Raw genomic sequence first — 22204 nt, forward strand, 5'->3', positions numbered from 1 at the left:
TAGTTATAAAGATAAAAGTGAAATGCTTTAATTTATTTGTAATTCGATTTAGTTTGTAAAAACAACTTTTAAGTACTTTAATTTGAAAGCCCTCCTATTTAAAAACATTTCGATTTGGGGACTATTCGTTTTTTGGGTTTAGGGAACGAAAAATAATCTGTTTTAAGATACTATAGGCAGTAATAGGATAGTGTCATCCGATCCCTTTTTCATCTGAGTCGCGAAAACAAACATGTACATGTCTATTTCACGAAGTTTTACTAATTATTATATTTTTTTTTATGACATGTTTGTTTTCTATCCGAAGATTAATATTTATAGCTAAGGACAACTTATAAAACAGATGTTTTATTTTATAAAATTTAAAAAAATGACAACTAAATTTTTTTTACAATGTGTACTTAAAAGTTTTTAACTTAACTGAATTCTTACTTGAAATTGTAGTATTCCCATTCACCTCAAATTAAATAGGTGTGTAATCTGTTAAAATTGCCGAATAAATTACAATTAATGGCCATTCGAAAAGCCCAATTTTCGCCAAAAACTCCGGGTGCCCACCAAAAAGTACTTCAACCATAAAAACGCCATTGACCGGTGTCCGCAATGACATTGGCGAATAAATGTTATTTTATTTTATTATTCTGGCTTTTGTTTGTGCCCATAGCCCAAAGAAAGAACAAAAGTCACGACATGAGTCATTGCACTCGCTCGTCTGGATGCAAAGGCGAGACTTTTACTTTTTCCCGCCTTGTTTTTCGCAAGCAAGGCAAGTGATGATATAGAAAGTCGTAAACTTGGTTCCCTTGACTCTTCTGGCAGGTTAAGAAACTGTTCGCCTTTCGTCCTTGTCGACTGACTCAGGGGGTAGATCATAAGTTTCCCCGTCTGTTTTCGAAAACGAAACTCTCGTAATTCTGTCCTGAGGCTGCCCCTCGTCTCGTTCTTTATTACCCAGTCGACTTCCACTGACTTTAATTGTTTTGCACGCTGCAAATCCATCCCAACCACCCGATATTATTCCATTCCAATTCATATAAATGAAAAGCATTCCAGCGAAAGTATCAACAGCACGATGTGTTAATCATAAAAGTGAATTTGTATATCCTCGCAAATGGTATTATAGTTGAGGTCGGAGTCGTTGTTGGTATAAAGCAAGGAATTCCAGAGTTTCTGCATAATTTTTGAAGTATTTTTTATATAAGAGACAATAATTATGTATTTAATAAAGTTTCTTTAAGTTCCGGTGTCTATATATCTCAATCACGCCTCAAAAATCATTTACGGTTGCTAACCTCTTTTTAAGGAATCTTATTAGAATTGCTTTCAAATGATTCATTAGTTTATTATTTCACATATGTGTAACTATCGATTAAGCCATCTAATTTGATGACACACTCATATCTTTCTATATATCATGCCATTTCTATAATTAGAAATTATTGCGTATGGCATAAATTTTTATACCCTTGCAGAGGGTATTATAATTTTGGTCAGAAGTTTGTAACGCAGTGAAGGAGACGTTTCCGACCCCATAAAGTATATATATTCTTGATCAGGATCAATAGGGGAGTCGATATAGCCATGTCCGTCTGTCCGTCTGTCCGTCTGTTTCAATACCGTTTGCGAGCTCAGTTTAAAAGCTAGCGATCTGAAACTTTCACAATCGTCCTAAAACATGTGTACGCAGATCAAGTTTGAAAATCGCCCCGATCGGACGTCTATATCCTATAGCTCCCATAGGAACAATTGGATATATCTTGCAAGAATTTATGATATTTCGCGCAGTGTAAAAGCTATTGACATTAATCTTTACAAATCGTATTTTTTTATGCATACCTTGATCAGGGTAAAAGCGCGTGACGATCGGACGTCTATATCCTATAGCTCCCATAGGAACAATAGGGTAAAATCGGTTAAAATTTAATGATTTTTAGGATATTTCGCGCAGTGTAAAAGCTATTGACATAAATCTTTCCAAATCTTATTTTTTTATGCGTACCTTGATCAGGGTAAAAGCGCGTGACGATCGGACGTCTATATCCTATAGCTCCCATAGGAACAATAGGGTAAAATCGGTCCAAATTTGATGTTTTTCAGAATATTTCGCGATGTGTAAAAGCTATTGCTGTACATTTTTTCAAATCGTATATTTTTTATGCATTCCTTCATCAAGGTAAAAGCGCGTGCTGATCGGACGTCTATATCCTATAGCTCCCATAGGAACAATAGGGTGAAATCGTTCCAAATTTGATGATTATCAGAATATTTCGCGCAGTGTGTAAGCTACTAACATAAAATTTTCCAATTCTTATTTATTTACGCATATCTTGATTAGGGTAAAAGCGCTTGCCGCTCGGAAGTCTATATCTTAAAGGAGATAGGAAAAATTGTTAAAGGCTGCGAAAGTATCCCTTTTGTATATGACATTTTTGCAGTATAAAAGCAATTGACTTGAAACGATGCAAATCTAGTTTACTTATGTATACCTTATTCCTTTCGCTACTTTTTCACTTTTAGCAATTTCGTCAAAGTCTGCAAGGGTATTAAAACTTCGGCTTGCCGAAGTTAGCTTCCGTCCTCGTTTAACCACAAATCGAATCAATTTTGTTTGATAAAATGACAGACAAAAAAACAAAGACATGAAAAGAAAAGGCGTTGGCTGAGTTCATTGTTCGATTTTTAATGAAGTGATGCATAAAGTCATTTGAGACACAATTATCACTTAAAAGTTCTTTACTTTGACTATCAGACTTCGACCTTGAAAAGTTTCTTTAACCCGTAAAAAGCCGGCTCACATCTGGGTTTATTTGAATCTCGTTAAACCTCAAGGCGAGTCGAGCCCTAAAACACATGGGCAAATTTAATTTTTTAGAACTGAGTTACTTTATATAATCAATTTTTGAATTTGGATTTCGCTGTGCTTTTTCTAGTTTTTTCAGAGGTAACTAATTGTATGTCAATCGATCGAACGAGTGGTTTAATAACTTGCACTTTTGCTTGCACTCAGTAATTAAAGAAATATGCCGAACCGTTTTTGATTGATTTAATCGTGGGGTAGGGGGAAAACTCGATTTGATTGCATAAAATTCATTATATCGGATTTAAATTCGATCCAAAAGGCAAAGCTCTTTTTATACCATTCATCTTTCACTTTGGTCTTATGACAATTTAATTGCTTATTTGGCATTGCAATTAGATGGGGGAGATTTGCGTTTTATTCGAACTTTGTTTTTTTTTTTTCCTTTTTCGCGAAGTGGAGGAAGTTTTATTGTCTATTGACCTCAATTTGCGGCTGTCATCCGCAAGGTCGGATAGCCAAAAATAACTTCAATTCGAAGGTCTTCAGCAAAACTCTTTAGGCATTCAAAAAGGCAACTAAAAAATAAGTTTTTGATTTGTTTTTAATTGAGAAGACTGATGATTTTAGTGATATAAAATTGACATGATAATGGGGTTTTTAAATTGTTGTAAGAGGCTTAACTTTTCTGCTTTTTTGCAATGTTACAAAAAAATATAAAAAAGCAAACTAGCTATATATAAATACATTATATTTCAATTCTAATTTCATTATTTTTCACCCATTTATTACAGTGCATCTGGAACAAGTGCAGTTGCGATTGACAACAAAATCGAGCAGGCAATGGTAAGTTCAAATTCAATTCAATTTGTAATTATTTTATCTGAGGCAATTATAAATATTACTGTAGCACAATAAAATATTGTCAGCGCCAAATTGATAAGACTTCGAAAAACAACATGAAATCGGTAATCTTTATAATGGGCTACAATTGCCATACAAAATTCTTATCAAAGAAACAATGACGGAAAACATTATAAAGTCAGCCTCAAGCGTTTTTGAACTTTTGACCGTGAAAACAGTCGTTGTTTTTGAAGACAAATGATGCGTACACTTGATGGTCCATTCTTAATCTCGATTAAACAAGGTCTGCAGTCTCAGTAATCCATAAATAGCTACAAGAAATATGAAAAGCGCCCATCAAAAAGATTTTCGAGTGGGGCGCCATGCTCACAAAAAGATACAATTCTATCAAGTGGCCCTCCTTCATTCTCGGCTTTGTGCGAGTATAAAGTACAAATTTAGTTCAATTGAATTGAACATGCTGAGTACTGAGCACGCATTTCAGTGGACGATTCTATATTTAGACCCAATTAAAAGGCAGTACAAGACTCTCAAACCAATGAACAATCCCAAGAAGATGACAATTGTTTTGAGACTTTTTCAATGAACTGAAATGAACTGTGTCGAGAGTTATGAATAAAAACCCATTGAAATTCATGGTTTACGGCTGTACACAAAGAACAATCGAATTGGTCTTAAGTGAGGCAATCTAATCGAGTTTGTAATCGCTTTTGCAATCAGGCAAAATAAAAGTTTCAATGATGTTAACTGTTTAAATAACATATTTTGTTGCATTTAGACCGATTTGTTGCCAACCCTAGAAAATAAGTGTGGAAGTATTTGCTATCAGTAATCGATTAAGCATTATCTGCCAATTATGACTTCAAGTTAATAAATTTTAAAGCCACATTTAACATTAAACTTACAAAAAAATTACACGTACGATTTAATACCTTTGGAAAAACACAAGAGAACATGAAAATTATAATCTGGCTTTTTAAAACCATAATTCTGAGAATTGTATGCTCTTCTCAAACGCTTGGTTATCCCCAATTCATATTTATCTTTTAATAATTCATCACAATTGTGTATTTATTATACAAAGTAGCGGAGTTAATAGAAAATTCCAAACGGAACTTGATGACACATTTTGCGTTGTGGCCACAGCATGCAGTAGTGTTTTTTTTGCCTCATTTAAAGTCAATCAACTTTTCCTTTTCCACGAAATCCAATTGAGAAACAGTGGCTGCCTCTGTTGCAGTTGCAACTTGCCACCCATAATGGTCATTTGGGTCAATTCAATTGCTCTCCCCACTTTCTTTGGGCCAACGTATTTCATTTCGATTCTCTTCTTTCTTTTTTGAATTCCTTTCTAACCACCTAGAAATGTTTTCCCTCTTTTTCACTTTGTGAAAGTATTTTCCCCAAGCACGTTAATTTTTCTTTCCATTTTGTACAATACCCCCTCAACTCTCGTTTGCCACAGAATTTATGCGTTTAATTCTGTTGTTGCTTTTGACCTTGGCGCAAAAAGAAATAATATAAAATTGTGTACGAGACTTTGGGGCTGATATTTTTATGAGCTCCCTTCCCGGCGGCGCTTATCAGGCTTTTGCCTTGTTTACAAAATGGCAGACTGTTTTTTCTGTGTGAATTGCTTATCTCTCGGCAGCCAACAAATGCCACACTTCAAAAATGCCATAAATTGTTTGCCAATTCATGAGCAAATAAAGAAAAAAATGTGAAAAATAAGAATTGTGTTTGCTTTGAGATAATTATTGAAATTACTCAACTCAATCATCGGAATGAAATTGGCTTTGTGCAGCTTTCTATAGTTTATGTGTCACACCGCCAGACAAAAAAAGCTGCGCCTTTTTTTCATCTTTTTTTATTGTCAAAAGTCATAAAATTATAATACATATTAAAAACAAGTGATCCATTTAAGACACTCAAGTGACGATGGTATCATACATATGCCACCAGGTGTACCCTCAATTTTATTCAGGAAAGTTCTCTAACCCCAGCAGATGTCGCATATCATTCATATTTTAGGACACTTCCCATTTCTTGATCTGCCTTTATATATATGTATAGTATTTAAACTCATTCCGTTTGGTTCAATTGTCACGAATTGGACATGAGCACACAGATTGCGGATTACGGACTGCGGGTTATTCGGATTGTGCCGAATTCCTTGTCTGAGTCAGAAAGAAGAGATACATTTTTTAGTCATTTGTTGCCTACGCCCGACAAAGGCGCGTCAAATAATATGTAATTTATTTGTAGCAGGTCTCTTTGCGACAGCGTTTTCCTGTTTTTCAAATCCGAGTACTTACGAGTAAAGAAATGGGACGGAAGCGCTTTGCTTCCTTAAACGGTCGTTTTTGTTTATTTTCCTTTTATCACTTATCAATCAAGGCAAAAGATCTCAGTGACGTGCTTTATTTTGCTGCGTCGCGGTATATGGAAGTAAATTTAAATTACCATGTCCAGAAAGTATGATCGGAAACTCTCTCATTTTTTACAACTCAATGAAGTACAATCTTTAGCCTATATATTCTATATAAAAAGAGCTTGACAGCCACTTACACGCTCTAATTTGAGTGCTAATCTCTCCCTCTTCATACTACTGCCAATCGATGAAGAAAACAATTTTAATTTTAAGAATACAAAAACACAGAGTATATAACCTAGCGCCAACGATTAAGTGGTTCGTTCTATTCCCGAGTAAAGTGATAACGCTTTTAGGTTATACCAATATTTAATAATTGATTTGAACTGTCGCAAACAATAAAAGCTGATGGAATATAATAGACTTATCAGTTAAAAGTGCTATAGTAGAGACTAGTCAAGGTAATATGTAAGCAAAACCTTGACGGGTTATTGTTTGCGATAATGCCGGATTTTGTAAGCGATGAAGGTTTCACTGGAATTTAAATACATAAAGCGTCACTGTATCAAATAAAACCTCTTGCTTTTGGAATTTCTCCTTAAAAATATTTACAAAGGCCAATAAAAAGTTAATTACAATTTGGAAATCATAACACCAAAGACCATTTCCTAACCAATCTCAACAATCAAAGAAAAAGTTGTGAAAAACAACAAGATAACGATGATAAGTCGAAATGCTAAGACAACTTAATGACTTAATGACATTTATGGAGCTTTATTTCGCCCGATGTGCGGATCGAATGGCTTGACTTTTGTCGAGCCCCTAGCTGGGTTTATTCTTCAACTTCAGTGAAAAACAAAATGCAGAACCCATAAACAAGACCATAAAAAGCATGACAGATAAGATAAAAATATAAACACATTGGCCTGGTCGGGTTGTGCTGGGTTTTTACCACTCGATTTGTTCGGTCTTCTTATATTTGTGCAAGTGTGGGGAGTTTCAGGCATAGCGAAGTGGGAAAACAAGCCTTAAGAATAGTGTTTAATAATTTACTTTTCCACGACAGCCAGACATCAGCCGATAAGAATAGCAGACAATCGGTTAAGGGAAAACAGCGATGATTGCATAACGCAGACACAAGAATCGCCAGAAAGGCACCTATGGGATAGGATAGGGTAAACATCGGCCTAAGTCTGGGTACCACTGCTGCTTATCTCCGACACACCACAGCGTGTTCTGGCCACGTGCCTTATGGAGACCTTTCCCTGATCTCTTACATGATCCCACTGGCGCTGGAATCACAGTTGTCCGAAACGATTCATTGGCGGGAAGTCCGAGTATCCATAACCAATGCTCAAGTCGGTACAAGGCATCATTATCCATCTCTGGCTGTATCATGATCTGTCGCCCAGTCTGTCTAATTGCATTGACAATGCGCAGCACCGCAATTTTAAAGCGATTGACGTCAGAATCGATACTGTATCTGTATCGTAGGTCGGTCAGTCGGTCGCTCGGTGGCTTAGTCTATCCATCCCAAGCCCAAACGGTTCGGACCAGTAAAGTGCTAATTAGACGTGGCACTGCCGCAAAGGCTCCCGCTGCGTGTCTATCAGTTGATCTAGTCTGGTCTTTATTTTATAGCTATAGTTCTAGCGTTGGACTCGTGACTCAAGACAAAGCACGAAAAAAAAACGAAAGAGGGAAATCAGATGACCTGAAAAGGACTACCTCCTATCCTTTTTTTGTAAAGGATAGATAATTTATAGGGAAAATAAGCTGTAAAACAAAAATGTTTCACTTTTACTTTTGAACTTAGTATCGTTATCGATAGTTATCGAATGCTAATCGGAACTTTACCGAGTTTCTGAATAGCTTTAAAATCCATTGTTAAAAGATGTTGTTCTAAGCAATGCAATTTATAGATAACTAATGAATTTCTCTTCAAGTAATTTTTGATTTTTCTGAATACCGTTTAAAAAAAAAATTCTTCAATTACGTATAAAATCTATTTACTTTTAATGCCAATTTTTCCAATTGCCTGAAAATAAATTAAACGTAACCTACAAATGATTTTTTAGTCTTAATCCAAATACAACAGAACTTTTACAAAATATTGCATCATATCTATTACAAACATTAAATGTCATGCATCAGACTTTCTAACTAGCCTCCGTACTGACGTCATCTTTTCAGACTCAAATTGCGTCACAACGTGCAGTATCACAATGCTCGGATGATGATCTCTGGGCTATTGTAAAACATAATACATGTGGACGCGTTTTACACGAAATACCCAGAAGAGATTTCTTTAGAACCCGAAGAAATTTGATTCTTTCCTTTTGTTTTTTCCCCTTTCCGTCGAGGTCGGCGACTTTTAATTCACGCGAAATGCAAGACGAAAAGCGGTAGGAATTGGGGGGAGTGGGTAAGTGGCGCAGTGAAAGGTAGCAAGGCAATGAGCTAACATTTCCCAAACGGCGATGAGCTCACCCCTCCAACCTCCCACCAACAGCGAACTCCCAATGACTCACAAATTCCACAATTTAGCGAGAAATTTTCACTGCAATTAGAGTTCATGCGAGCAAAGTTCCCCGAATCGAACTTTGTAGTTCTCCCTCAAGGTTGAATCCGTGGGTGTTTTGCAATTGGGTGTGAAGTTCGGGTTTTTGTGTAAGAGTTTTTTGTTTGCAAGCGAGCCTTGTTGTGCTAGGTTAAAACGTGTTTCGCCCACCTTCTGCCCCTTCTAAAATCCAAACTCAACACTCTCGACCAGACCAGACGTTCAACCATTTTTTTTTTGTTCGCAGCCAGACGTTCGAGTACGAGATAGCCTTTAGTTTAAGTTGCAATTGTCGTTCAAGCTACCCGCTGTTTTTGTTTGTACGTGCATTGCAGTTCCAAAAGTGGGTCAGTTTTATCGCCAATACATGTCTATATGCCCATATACACACATGTAGACCCGATGCAGTTGATTTTCGTTTATGTTTGCTTGCCAGCAGGCCACTGTTGCTAAGCGCTCTCAATTTTCATAATATACAAATGCAAAACGAAACCAAATTTGGTGCTGCGGTCGTCACTGGACAAAAGTGCACTGTGAATGCCTTCACATCTGGAGTTCTGGAATTTAAAGTGCATTGTTTTTTTTAAATGATCAAGTTTTATTAGATATGAAAATTCTACAAGCAAAATCTTATTACTTTATATTGGCCCAGATTTTGTTTTACGAAATATTAGACCAGTGAGATTTTGGTTACAATTTAAGCAGAGAAGTGGACTTGAGAACGTATACACTAAAGCCCAGAGCGAAGAGATAAAGTGAAAACACATTAGTCAATTGCGCTATATCTGCACTTTATGGAAAATTAACTTTGTCTGTATATTAGAAAAATTTATCAGGGAATTTCAATAACCCCAAGGGTCGGCATGTGAAGTGGACGTTGAGCCCATTTTTAAAAATATTAAAAACAAGAAAGGAAAGCTAACTTCGGGCGGAGCCGAAGTTGAAATACCCTTGCAGAATATTCTGTAAATTATATTCTTCAAAATTATTCATATGATGCATTCTTAATACTCATAAAAAATCCCAACTTCCTAACGTTAAAAACACAAAGTAATGGCATTTCCAATCGTTCAGTTATATGGCAGCTATAGGATATAGTCGGCCGATCCTTATGAAACCTAAAAGGTCGGATTGATTGGCCAAAAATAAAACCCATAGAAATTTTCAACTTCCTAACTTTACAAACACCAAAGTTATGGCATTTCCGATCAATCAGTTATATGGCAGCTATAGGATATAGTCGACCGATCCTTATGAAATTTGGTACGTCGGATTGGTTGGCCAAATATAAAACCCATAAAAAATCCTAACTTCCTAACTTTAAAAATACCAAAGTTATGGCCTTTCCGATCGTTCAGTTATATGGCAGCTATAGGATATAGTCGGCCGATCCGGCTCGTTCCGACTTATATACTACCTGCAATAGAAAGACAACTTTTGGGAAAGTTTCAAGCAGATATCTTTAAAACTGAGGGACTAGTTTGCGTAGAAACGGACGGACGGACAGACGGACAGACGGACAGACGGACATGGCTATATCAACTCAGGAGGTGATCCTGATCAAGAATATATATACTTTATAGGGTCGGAAATGTCTCCTTCACTGCGTTGCAAACTTTTGACTGAAATTATAATACCCTCTGCAAGGGTATAAATATCAGGGAATTTGAATATCAGGGAGGGTGTAAGTGCGCCTGCCCCTATGAACAAAATTTTAAATTCATTTTCATATATTAGCATTTAATTAGCAAACAATTTGCCTGCCAAAAAATGTTCCTCAATATCAAAATTAATTAGACATCATCGGCGCATCACAAGGCAATGAATTTGGCTCTTTAATATTTGAATGGGGGTTGTTTTCATCCATCTCTCTGCTTTGACAGCCAGTTTCCTGTCTGCTTTAATGCGGAACTTGAAAACCACAGTAAAATGCCTAATGTTTGCCAAAAACATTTTCTAAGTCAAAACTTAGAAATCTGACTTTCAGTCAGATATTGATAAAGCTTTTATTTTTCTCTCGGCAATGTTAAATTTAAAACAAGAAAGGAAAGCTAACTTCGGGCGGAGCCGAAGTTGAAATACCCTTGCAGAATATTCTGCAAATTATATTCTCCAAAATCATTCATAATGCATTCTTAATACTCATAAAAAATCCCAACTTCCTAACTTTAAAAACACCAAAGTTATATCATTTCCAATCGTTCAGTTATATGGCAGCTATAGAATATAGTCGGCCGATCCTTATGAAATTTGATATGTCGGATTGATTAGGCAAAAATAAATCCCATAGAAAATCCCAACTTCCTAACTTAACAAACACCAAAGTTATGGCATTTCCGATCAATCAGTTATATGGCAGCTATAAGATATAGTCGGCCGATCCTTATGAAATTTGGTAGGTCGGATTAATTGGCCAAATATAAAACCCATAGAAAATCCCAACTTCCTAACTTTACAAACACCAAAGTTATGGCATTTCCGATCAATCAGTTATATGGCAGCTATAAGATATAGTCGGCCGATCCTTATGAAATTTGGTACGTCGGATTGATTGGCCAAATATAAAACCCATAGAAAGTCCCAACTTCCTAACTTAACAAACAGCAGAGTTATGGCATTTCCGATTAATCAGTTATATGGCAGCTATAGGATATAGTCGGCCGATCCCGGCCGTTCCGACTTATATACTGCGTGCAAAGGAAAGAAGGGTGTGTGCAAAGTTTCAATTCGATATCTTTAAAACTGAGAGACTAGTTCGCGTAGAAACAGACAGACGGACAGACAGACGGACAGACGGACAGACGGACAGACGGACATGGCTATATCAACTCAGGAGGTGATCCTGATCAAGAATATATATACTTTATAGGGTCGGAGATGTCTCCTTCACTGCGTTGCACACTTTTGACCAAAATTATAATACCCTCTGCAAGGGTATAACAAGTTTTGTGAACGTCACAAACTGGTTTGGCTTGTGGTTAAATAAAAACGAAGTAAAATTTATTGCATTATGTTCAGTCGTTCGATTTGAACGTTTGTCTTCGGTTAATCCCCCAGTGAAACCGACACAATGTGATAAATGTGATAAATGTGGCTTAGAAGTATTGACCTTTGTGCCATATACGCTGAACTCTAGCCGATATCTTCCGTCTTTGTTCGCTACACAATGAGGCGAGAAAAATCATTAAAAAATCGCTTTTAAAATGCAGGAAGCAAAGCTCAATGTATTCTTAATCGCTTTTAATTTGCAAACATGTGCGCTGATGATAAATCAAGCAAAACAAAAGGTAATCAAAAGTAAACAAAAAACAAGAAAGGAAAGCTAACTTCGGGCGGAGCCGAAGTTGATATACCCTTGCAGAATACTCTGTAAATTATATTCTCCAAAATTATTCATATGATGCATTCTTAATACTCATAAAAAATCCGAACTTCCTAACTTTAACAACAACAAAGTTATGGCATTTCCAATCGTTCAGTTATATGGCAGCTATAGGATATAGTCGGCCGATCCTTATGAAATTTGGTAGGTCGGATTGATTGGCCAAAAATAAAATCCATAGAAAATCCCAACTTCCTAACTTAACAAACACCAAAGTTATGGCATTTCCGATCAATCAGTTATATGGCAGCTATAGGATATAGTCGGCCGATCCTTATGAAATTTGGTGGGTCGGATTGATTGGCCAAATATAAAACCCATAGAAAATCCCAACTTTCTAACTTTACAAACACCAAAGTTATGGCATTTCCGATCAATCAGTTATATGGCAGCTATAGGATATAGTCGGCCGATCCTTATGAAATTTGGTAGGTCGGATTGATTGGCCAAATATAAAACCCATAGAAAATCCCAACTTTCTAACTTTACAAACACCAAAGTTATGGCATTTCCGATCAATCAGTTATATGGCAGCTATAGGATATAGTCGGCCGATCCTTATGAAATTTGGTAGGTCGGATTGATTGGCCAAATATAAAACCCATAGAAAATCCCAACTTCCTAACTTTACAAACACGAAAGTTATGGCATTTCCGATCAATCAGTTATATGGCAGCTATAGGATATAGTCGGCCGATCCCGGCCGTTCCGACTTATATACTGCGTGCAAAGGAAAGAAGGGTGTGTGCAAAGTTTCAATCCGATAGCTTTAAAACTGAGAGACTAGTTTGCGTAGAAACAGACAGACGGACAGACGGACAGACGGACAGACGGACATGGCTATATCAACTCAGGAGGTGATCCTGATCAAGAATATATATACTTTATAGGGTCGGAGATGTCTCCTTCACTGCGTTGCACACTTTTGACCAAAATTATAATACCCTCTGCAAGGGTATAATAAATAATCACACAAGAAACCCTGAAAAGTGTTTTTCAACTTTAGTTTGGCAGCCTCTGTCCTAGACCTTCCTGCTCTCTTTGACCTTTGGTGTCGTTAAACTAAATCTAAAATGTTTGTGGGAGGTGTGTCCAAAAAAAAGAGGCGTGATCTACCGAAACGATTTCTCCCCTCGGGTGAACAATTATTTTTTTGGCCCATGGCCTGTGTGCCACTTTGCACAACAACTAAATATGTCAATCAGCTGTCTACCTGTCACACACAACTGTACTCGACAACCACTAAAGTTTTACAATTTTTTTTGCCCATTTTTCGATTCTCCAATTGTGTTGCCAAGCAGCCAGTCAGCAAATTATTATTCATTCACGCGAAAATTGTTTAAAACCAAAATGAAAATGTTATTGGGAAATGACAAAAACAGTTGCTGACCTAATTAATTCTTTTCTTTTTGACATACCAAACAGCCTCCAAAAAATCATGCGAAAATTGACTAAAATTGTATAAATAAATTTATATTTTTTGCTAAAGCTTTAATCTTTTGCAGTTATGCCAGTATATATATATTTTAAGTTAATTTATTATGGTTAAATTGATGGCAGCAATTTGTCTGGTTCAGGGTCCGATTTGTGAATTTGTTTTCGGTTTTTTGGCGGCACTTGCTTTTTTATTGGGCTAGTGACATCACAGTGAGTTTCGCGGAGTTTAAAATGGTTCAATTGCGGGTTGTTTGTAGGTTGTTTATATGTGGGCTACCTGATAGATTTGCCAATGAATTCGGACAGGGATATAAAAATGGATTAACGATCTCAGATAAGCTTCGGGTTTACTCAGAGTCAAGGATGGCCAATTACTTTGCTTTTGATTTCTTTAGTGGTGTTTCAAAATTGAGGTAATAAAATTGTGGTTGGCAATATACATTTTCTGTTTTGTAACTTCTGAAAAGGGAAGTCTATCAAGATAATAATCATGCCCGATCGTGGAAATAAAAACCGCTGGCTTCTGTTCATTTGATTTTTAAAAATTAGGGGAACCCCTTTCAATATCCAATCCAATCATTAATCACTGGCAAAAACAAGCACACAAATTATTTGCAATATGCCTACAACCAATTAAGTTTTCCATTTGTAAAATATTTTCAAGTGCGTTGCTGACATAAATTAATTGTAAATGGCAACGCCATCGACTGATTTGAATACATGCGTTAATCGATTCCAGTTGGGGTGCGAATTGTGTTGGCTTTTTTTTTATTATTTGGGAGACCTGTTCGACAACTTACTTGCAAATGATCTGATCTGGACCCAGCTGATCTCAGCCGAGTTGAGAAAATCACAAATTCGCTGCGTGTGCGTGGCGTGCGCGTTGGCAATTGGCCGAGACACACCTACCTTACTGGGCTCCGTCGGACTTATACATATGATTTAAATTTGGCCATGATCGAACACCAACGTGAAACGCGTTTGGCCCGAGACATGGCGATCTCTCTCTCCCTCTTATCGTTAAACTTAAAAAAAGATTTTGCAATTGATGATTAATGTGTGTCGGTTTGTTTGTTTATTCCCTGCCTTTGTCTTTGGCTTTATTTTTGGGCCTTTTGCATTTTAATTGACACCAATATGTCATTTAAAACAACACGAACAACAAACTGGCAATTTGAGGCCCCCACAGAAAGTTTTTTCCGACTTAAGCATTTCTATTTTGCTATGGCCCCGCCTTTGGTCTCGGTCGCTACGAAAACAAAACGCCAATAAATATATCAAAGAGATATGTGTGTGCCTGTGTGTTTAGACCTCCATATAAAACTGTGGCGGCTTTAGCTTCCGCATTATAACTCAACTAAAGACCTATTGAGAAACATTTGTCTGGCTAAGAATGGCGGGGGAAAATTTCTTTCAGACATTTGAAAGGAAACTTGCACGAATGTTAATTTATTTCTTAACATTCCCAAAAAATATAAATGATTCGAATCATTTAAGTTTCCCTATTAAATAATTTTATTCCACTCGCTCGTTATCCCTAATAATATCCGATATACAATAAAAATTAGTTATTACTGGCAAATAACATATTCATAATTCCTAAAAAGTTTTTTAAATATATATAATTAAACTAAAAATAAATCTGCGCTTATGGCATCATCTTCATTTATTTTTTTATGGGAGTAGGCGGGTTAATATAACTAATAAACTCATAATAATAAAAATAAAAATATAAACAGTTTAAAAAATGTATATTTTACAATGAATCTTTCTTTTGGAAAGTGTACCAACAGTATTTTTAAAAACCTAAGTTATGATACAGTTTTCAGCATTTTTTACAAACGTGTTACGAAAATGTTTTTCGTATTTGCAATTCTAAGAATTTAAAACAAAACACAATATTTACTATATTCTTAGGCAGATATATTCACACAATATAAAATTTCCCGCTGACAGTATTATTTATTTGTCTAAGAAAAAATTCGACATTTATTTTGTTTACATATTTTTGACACTCTTTATTCTGCTTCTTCTCTTTGCAGGTAAGCAAAACAAAATTTCATAAAAATAAGGCAGCTATTTTTGCTGCTCTATGGTCGGCGTAAGTTAATAAGTTATCCCACATACACATATCCATACACAGTTGAATATACATGTTGAATACATATGGATATTCTTTTAAGACAGTTAAAATTATTCCACACACAAATCGAATAAATTTCAATCAAAACAAAAGAGGAAAATGCCACAAAAAATTCCACACATTAATTGAAGAAATGAAAATAATGTTGACACATTTGAATAGTTCTTGTTAGGGTGGAAGAGACATACTGTCCGTTCGGACATGGCCAAAAATAGATAAAGACCATACATATATTTAGCAAAACAAAATAATTAAGGTATTTCGCATTAGTTTTCTTTTCCCCGAAATCATCCAAATAGAGCATGATACAAATATAATATTTTTTAAGAACGAAATCTTAAGAACCCTTTATGACTGGTTTACATTTAAAATTAATAAAGCTGTCCCCGAACGTAAACACCTTTTTTATAGAGAATACAGAAAAGTGTGAGTAAGAAAAAGAAGGTGAACTGAACTGAACTATTTTGCCGAAAGCTTTAGGAGGGACCCATTTGGGTGCAGAACACTAAATAGTAAACACACAAATCGAATGATACCCACACACTTATGTATATCAAATAGTGTTATTGTGACTGCCTCGATTGGCCTTGAATAATTCATGATTATTTGTGGGCATTTTTTTGTTCGCTTTTGAGTTTTAATTTTTCATTAATGGTTGTTTTTGTGGGGCTCTTTATTTTGTTTTGTGCGAAGCTCTTCTTTTTTTTTGTGATTCCTCTTTGTTCGGCCCATTTGTTTACCAAGTTTTTGAGACCCTTTTAGAAGGCGTGAAAGAAAGAACTTTTGATTTGCGACCGAATATTTGATAGTTTAAATCGTATTCTGGGAAAACTTATTAGGGAAGAATTACGCTATATGTTAATTATTTGGGGCCCGAAGATCTTAAAGCTTTTGTGATCAAGAACACAATTTTTTATTTTTTAAAACTACTTTCAAGGATGTTAGGTATCAGCAAATACTTTCATTTTTCGAAACTTCTTTTGGGATTTTTAAATTCGGTGGTTCCTTAGGGTTACACGCCTTTATAGATCATTCCGATTTCTGAACAGGGAAAAATTGATTTATGTTTTCCAAATACTTTAAATAAAATAAAACAAAATATCTACAGGCTTCAACATCTGTTACGCTATACTGTTCCATATCACCTAATTCAATTAGGATCATTTTTTTTTAATTAATTCTTTTTAGCTTGTTTGTCCTTAAGTCAAAGCTTGTCAAAAAAGTGTACCGAATATGTTTCAATTAAATTATACCACAAAAAATGGTCACAAGGATAAAAGGCAAACACAAATTCAATGCAAATTCAATGAGTTTTTATTATTAAACCAAAATAAACAAGAGAGAATAGCAAGAAAAAGAAAAAAGTAGCGACATCGGAAAAATTCAGGTCAAGATGAAAGTCTATTCAACCAAACTGCTTAAAAATAAACCAAGAAAGTGATGCATATGTATATTCGAAATAAATCGTTTGTATAGAAAGGATTTCCAAGTAATGTTAGACATAAATATCTGAGCGTATAAACCTTGAAAAGTCGAGACATTTTTCCGATGCGCGACACTCAGCCAGAAGTTAATTAGCCACACGTGCCGTGGTCGTATCTCTTTACAACAAATTTGTGCGGACTCGGATGCAATTAGCGAACGAGCCCCTACCTGTATATTTTTTTACCTGTGAGTTTCTGCAACCTTTGCCGCCATAAAACGATTAAATGGCTCGCCCAAAACTGCAACAGCCGGACGATTTAATTGCAATTTGCGCTCTTATTTTTACTTTTCTCCTGTCTCGGCTGACGCATTAATATTGCCTGTGATGCCTGGCCAAAAACCAGTACTCGAATATTCTTTTATGACCTGTTGCGGGTAATTCTGCTGCGGTAAAGACAAATAAACATGCCCTCATAAATTGTGTGAGTGTCCATTTAAAATGTTTATTTTCTGGCCAAGAATATTGAATATTTTAAAATATTTTTGCTTACCCAATTTGTTATAGCCTAAAAGAAACCAATATTGGTTTTTAGTATAACAAATAAAGAATATCATCCGAAAAGCAGCATATTTTGGGTTCGGAATTGTTTTTTAATTTAAATGAATTGTACTGCTCACATATAATTTCCATACTCGGAGAGAGAGCATAATTCGTTGAAAATTGGTTTTCCATGTACCTCTAAACAAATAGTTCCTTGACCAACTTCAGCCCCCGTGTATTTGCTTTTTTGCTGCCCTCCCTGATTACAGTTCCCAGGCTTTCCTAATTTCACTCACCTTTTTTGCCGATCACGCCACACCTGTCGATCATCTGTTTGCAATTTCCGAAAATCGAATACATTTTTTTTGCTTGTGCCAAATAACGTCCCAGACAAATGTTTGTCATAGTCGAGAAAGGGAAACCATTTGATGGACATGTTGACAGACAGCTGCTTGGACTAGTACACTGGCCGTTATATACACAAATAAGTATGTGTATTTGACTATTGCTTCAAGGTGTTCCCTTGGCCACTCAACACAGAAAAGGCCGTTATCAGGCAGCTCTAAATGAAAACGGAACTACCAAATGTGCTTATCAAAGTATATAAGCAAATGCCAGCTAATCACAAACAAAACTTGTTCTAAGCAGACTGAACTCAACAGAAAATTCTTTGTTTATTTTGATTTTTATTCAATTTTGTTGTTTCACAGCTGCTGACGTATGCCTGGCTGCTAAATGGCCGACAATTGAAATTCATTAAAAGCAAATCAAAAACGAAAAATTCTAAAAGGCATTTCTTAGTTTAAAAATTGAAGCACTATCAACTCATCTTTTTATGCCCCTTATCAGTTCGCCTTTTTGTCTAACTGAACTGTGCGGACATCTTTAATTGCGATTCACTTAATTAATGTGTTTCCTTATCAGCCAGCTCATCCCAGATCACCTCTTGCGTGATTCGCGTGTCCAAAGAACAAACACATTGTACTGAATTCTGGACGAAACCACCTTTTTATCTCCTACAAAATCATCTAAGTTTGTTTACCTCAAATAAAACGAAAAATCTCAGGCGATAAACTATTTATAAGAATATTGTTGTGTCCAAAGAACATTTTTGAATATTGCGTAGGCTTGTTTGAATTTATATATACGAAATATTTGTAATCATTTATATAAATCTGGGCAAAGATAGTTTATACATATAGCCATTAATTTTCTATATATTTTTGACTGGCGCGTGTCTCGTTTAGATCGCACGTGGAAAAAATTGGGGGCAGGGGATCCTATTGCCAGCCAGTTTACAAAGAGCTTATCAATTTGTATCTAGCCGTCAGTCAGTTGTAATTGTCTAATTGTATCTATCAGATACTGATACTGGGAGACACACGCAAATGTTTTTTTTTCCTTTTCAATATAAGGAAATCACTAATCAAAACGTTTTCTGTCGATTGGCTAAAGTAAAAAATGGAATTTCTCAACGAGCTCAATAAATTTACTGGAAAACAAATATTGAGTGTAATAAAAGAATAGTTTAAAAATGTAATGGATATGGGAAAAAATGCTTGGAAAAGATAGAGTGGATTGTCGAGATTTGGTTGATATTATTTGGGAACTTGTAAGAACAGATTGAAAAATAGATTCCCTTAGGTTAGTGGAAAAAACCTAAAAAAGGAATTTGTTTTTCTATTAATATTTACTTTTTAATGAAAATCCCTTTAATTTATATATGGCCTTAGGAAAGTTACCAAGAAATTTGAATAATTTTCCGCTGAGATCTTGAGCATCTCCTCTTGAGATCTTAACCTCTTCAAAACTCATTCAAATGATATACGAATGGTTACCTCAAATGTGAAATTAATAATAAATAAAATTTTTCAACTGCCAGTCTCTTTGTCAATCTGGCTTATGTCCCTCCTTTTCTGTCCGACTGGCAGACTCAGTAAAAAAACACTTGTAAATTTCCACTGGGTCTGAGACTGTCTGTCGCACCTTTCCCTTGCCCCACACACAACACACACCCCCTTCGTGTTATGGGTGCACCTTTGGCTACCACATTTGTTATGGATTGTGTATTATGTCGGAGACTGCGCGACGACTCACTTTGTACTCCTGTACCCCCGCTCCCTCGGCTTAATTTTATAGCTCTGTTTTCGAGGACTGCAACTTAGACAACCTGTCAGGCGGTTGTTGTAGGTTTTATACCGCGATAACAACCTATCTTATCAACACTTGGGTCTATGGAATCCAATTAAAACTCGTTCAACTCGCCTCAAAGTCCAGCCAAACTATCTACACCAACAATTGTCATAAAATTTAGAAATTTTCCCACACTCAAAACGCGAACTTTCCTCTTAACATCATCTATAAATTTGACACGCGCCGCTAAATGAATCAGAATTAATTGTTTTACAGCCAAGACACGCCCTTCATCTCTGAGAAAAAACGCTTAAAACGCTAGCGTGATATCTATATTAGTATCGGTATTAAATTTGTGAAAACATCGACATTTAGATCATAACTTGCCGATTTATAAGAAGATTCTGTAGCTATGATATGAATACAAGCTTTTTGGTCAATGCGTATTATTATACTGAAAACGATGATTTTATATTTAAATTTTATATTTGATCGATATATATCTTCACATTACAAATTACGCCGCCACACCTATTAAAAACCAACACATGCGAACACGTGTTGGGGGCGTGCGAAAATCAACATCGAAGTCAACAACAGAAATGCTGTAATTTTCCTCACGCCTTTTCTTTCTCCCCGACACGGACTTTTTATTTTTCTGATTTTTCAAATATTTTATAACTTTTCCGCATGTGTACAAATTTATTATGAACGTGAAAATAGGAGGGGGTGATGATTTCCACCGCTGACCCCCCTTCTATCGCCCCTTTTTGGGATGTGGTCAGTCTATTACAAAACATTAGGACTTGTTATTGTTGCTCGCTCGCTCTATCTCGGCCTCCCTCTCGCTCGCACCACCCCCTCTGTTGCGTTTCAATTTTTATTGATTGCCAGACGCGGCGACGATTTCGAAATTTTCATTTGTTGATTCAAAACACAAATACAGAAACAAAGAATGTGCATTGTTTTTGTTGCTTGAATTTGTATGCAATATATGTGGCACTTTAATGAATATTGTTTACATATACAGTCGTCAACAAATGCACGCAAAATCTGAGTGTACAGAAATGCTGTTAGAACTGACACTAGCCAGCCGCATAGGAAAATTTTGTTGAATAGCTTTTGGAATTTTCCGAATTGATTGACAAGATTTCAGATTTCGTTTGCTATTTTCTAGAGCTTAGATAAGGTAAAACTGATAAACGGAAAATACTTTGGCTGATATCAATGATAAGCTAGTCGAACTTTTTATATTATCGCTAAAAAAAAACTTTTAAATTTAAAATACTTGATAACTTATCAATTTATGTAAGACCTAACTAAAAATATTGAACATCTGAAACTTCTTTCACATTATCCTAGGCATTATGTGACCGTCTTGAAAGTATTTTTTTTATTGTAAGTCATTAGAAAGTCTTTTGTTATTTTTTAAGTTTTAAACATCCGGAATGGGTTTTCTTCAATAAAGCAATTAGCAACTCCTTAAAAAAACTTAAGCAAACGCCCCTTTTCACTTAACACTCTCTTACTTCCGAAACTCAACTCCTCCGCCCAAAACCCCAACCCAGTACTCCCCACCACAGCCGCCCAATCCATTGAAATGCCTACTCTATTCCATCTACGCAGTTTGCGTAGCAATTAAGAAACTTCTCTTCCTAGCAACCCGGCGATTGTTGACTTATTATTTTACAGCATGTCATTTCTTTATTTAAATGTGCATTTAATTGCTGTTTTCTCCGGCTGCGGTGGCTATTAAAAATATTCCTTTCTTTTTGTTTTTGTCTTTTATAATTTTTAACGCGGATGTTTGCTTCGTTTTTTGTTAAACAATTTGTTGTTGATGCGTTGCATGCCGTTCGTCAAGCTTATGGCTGGTTCCTATATAGATCGAAATCTATATGGCTGGCGTGTATGGATTGACAGAAAGCGCTTCCTTCAACAAGCGCATGAAATCGATACGTTCCGTTCATGTTCTGCTCGTTTTTGTTTTATTTTTTACATTTTGTTCTGCGGGCTCTTTAGTTTTCCCGCTCCTATTTTTTGAAGCCCTTGAATTTTTTCAGCAATGTGTCATTGGCAAAAGGAGATTCAATTGTGTGTCAAGGCTAGGTGTTTATACAATAATATTAATACAGAAAATGCTAGCTTCTTTAACAGCGAAAAAATATATTGTCTAATAGCGTTTTTTAAACCAAAATCATACAAGTTATGTGTCCTACAAATAATTTGTATTTTCTTTGCCTGATTATACCTATTGATTTATCAAAAAGTATACTGAAAAACTAATGTGGTTTTGAATTTTGCTCTTATAAAAACCAAAACGATTATCCGCAATTGCTACCCTGACAGTTCCGCGACATAATTATGTAAAGTTTTGAATTTTATCGAGGAATTTTGTTTACTGTTTACTTGAACCGACTTAATTCGGTTAGGGGGAAAACGCAATGCGCAAAAGGTAAGAAAACCAACCCCACCCGAAGAAATGCCGAAGTAATCGAAAACCACCGCGTGGCAAGCGAAAAAGTATCTACAAGAACGTCTCTCCAAAAAA

The 22204-nt window shown here is 35.8% G+C and overlaps 1 protein-coding gene across 1 annotated transcript in view; it reads left to right on the plus strand.

Moving 5' to 3' along the window:
* LOC108050577 (protein bunched, class 2/F/G isoform) overlaps positions 1-22204 on the plus strand; it is a 109273-nt gene that overhangs the window by 81074 nt on the left and 5995 nt on the right. Inside the window, 1 exon segment of the mRNA XM_017132302.2 lies at positions 3592-3643. Within this exon segment, the coding sequence (XP_016987791.2) occupies positions 3592-3643 (52 nt within the window).

The sequence above is a fragment of the Drosophila rhopaloa genome, unplaced genomic scaffold (genome assembly GCF_018152115.1).
Source record: "Drosophila rhopaloa isolate 14029-0021.01 unplaced genomic scaffold, ASM1815211v1 contig_2, whole genome shotgun sequence".
NCBI classification, from domain to species: domain Eukaryota; kingdom Metazoa; phylum Arthropoda; class Insecta; order Diptera; family Drosophilidae; genus Drosophila; species Drosophila rhopaloa.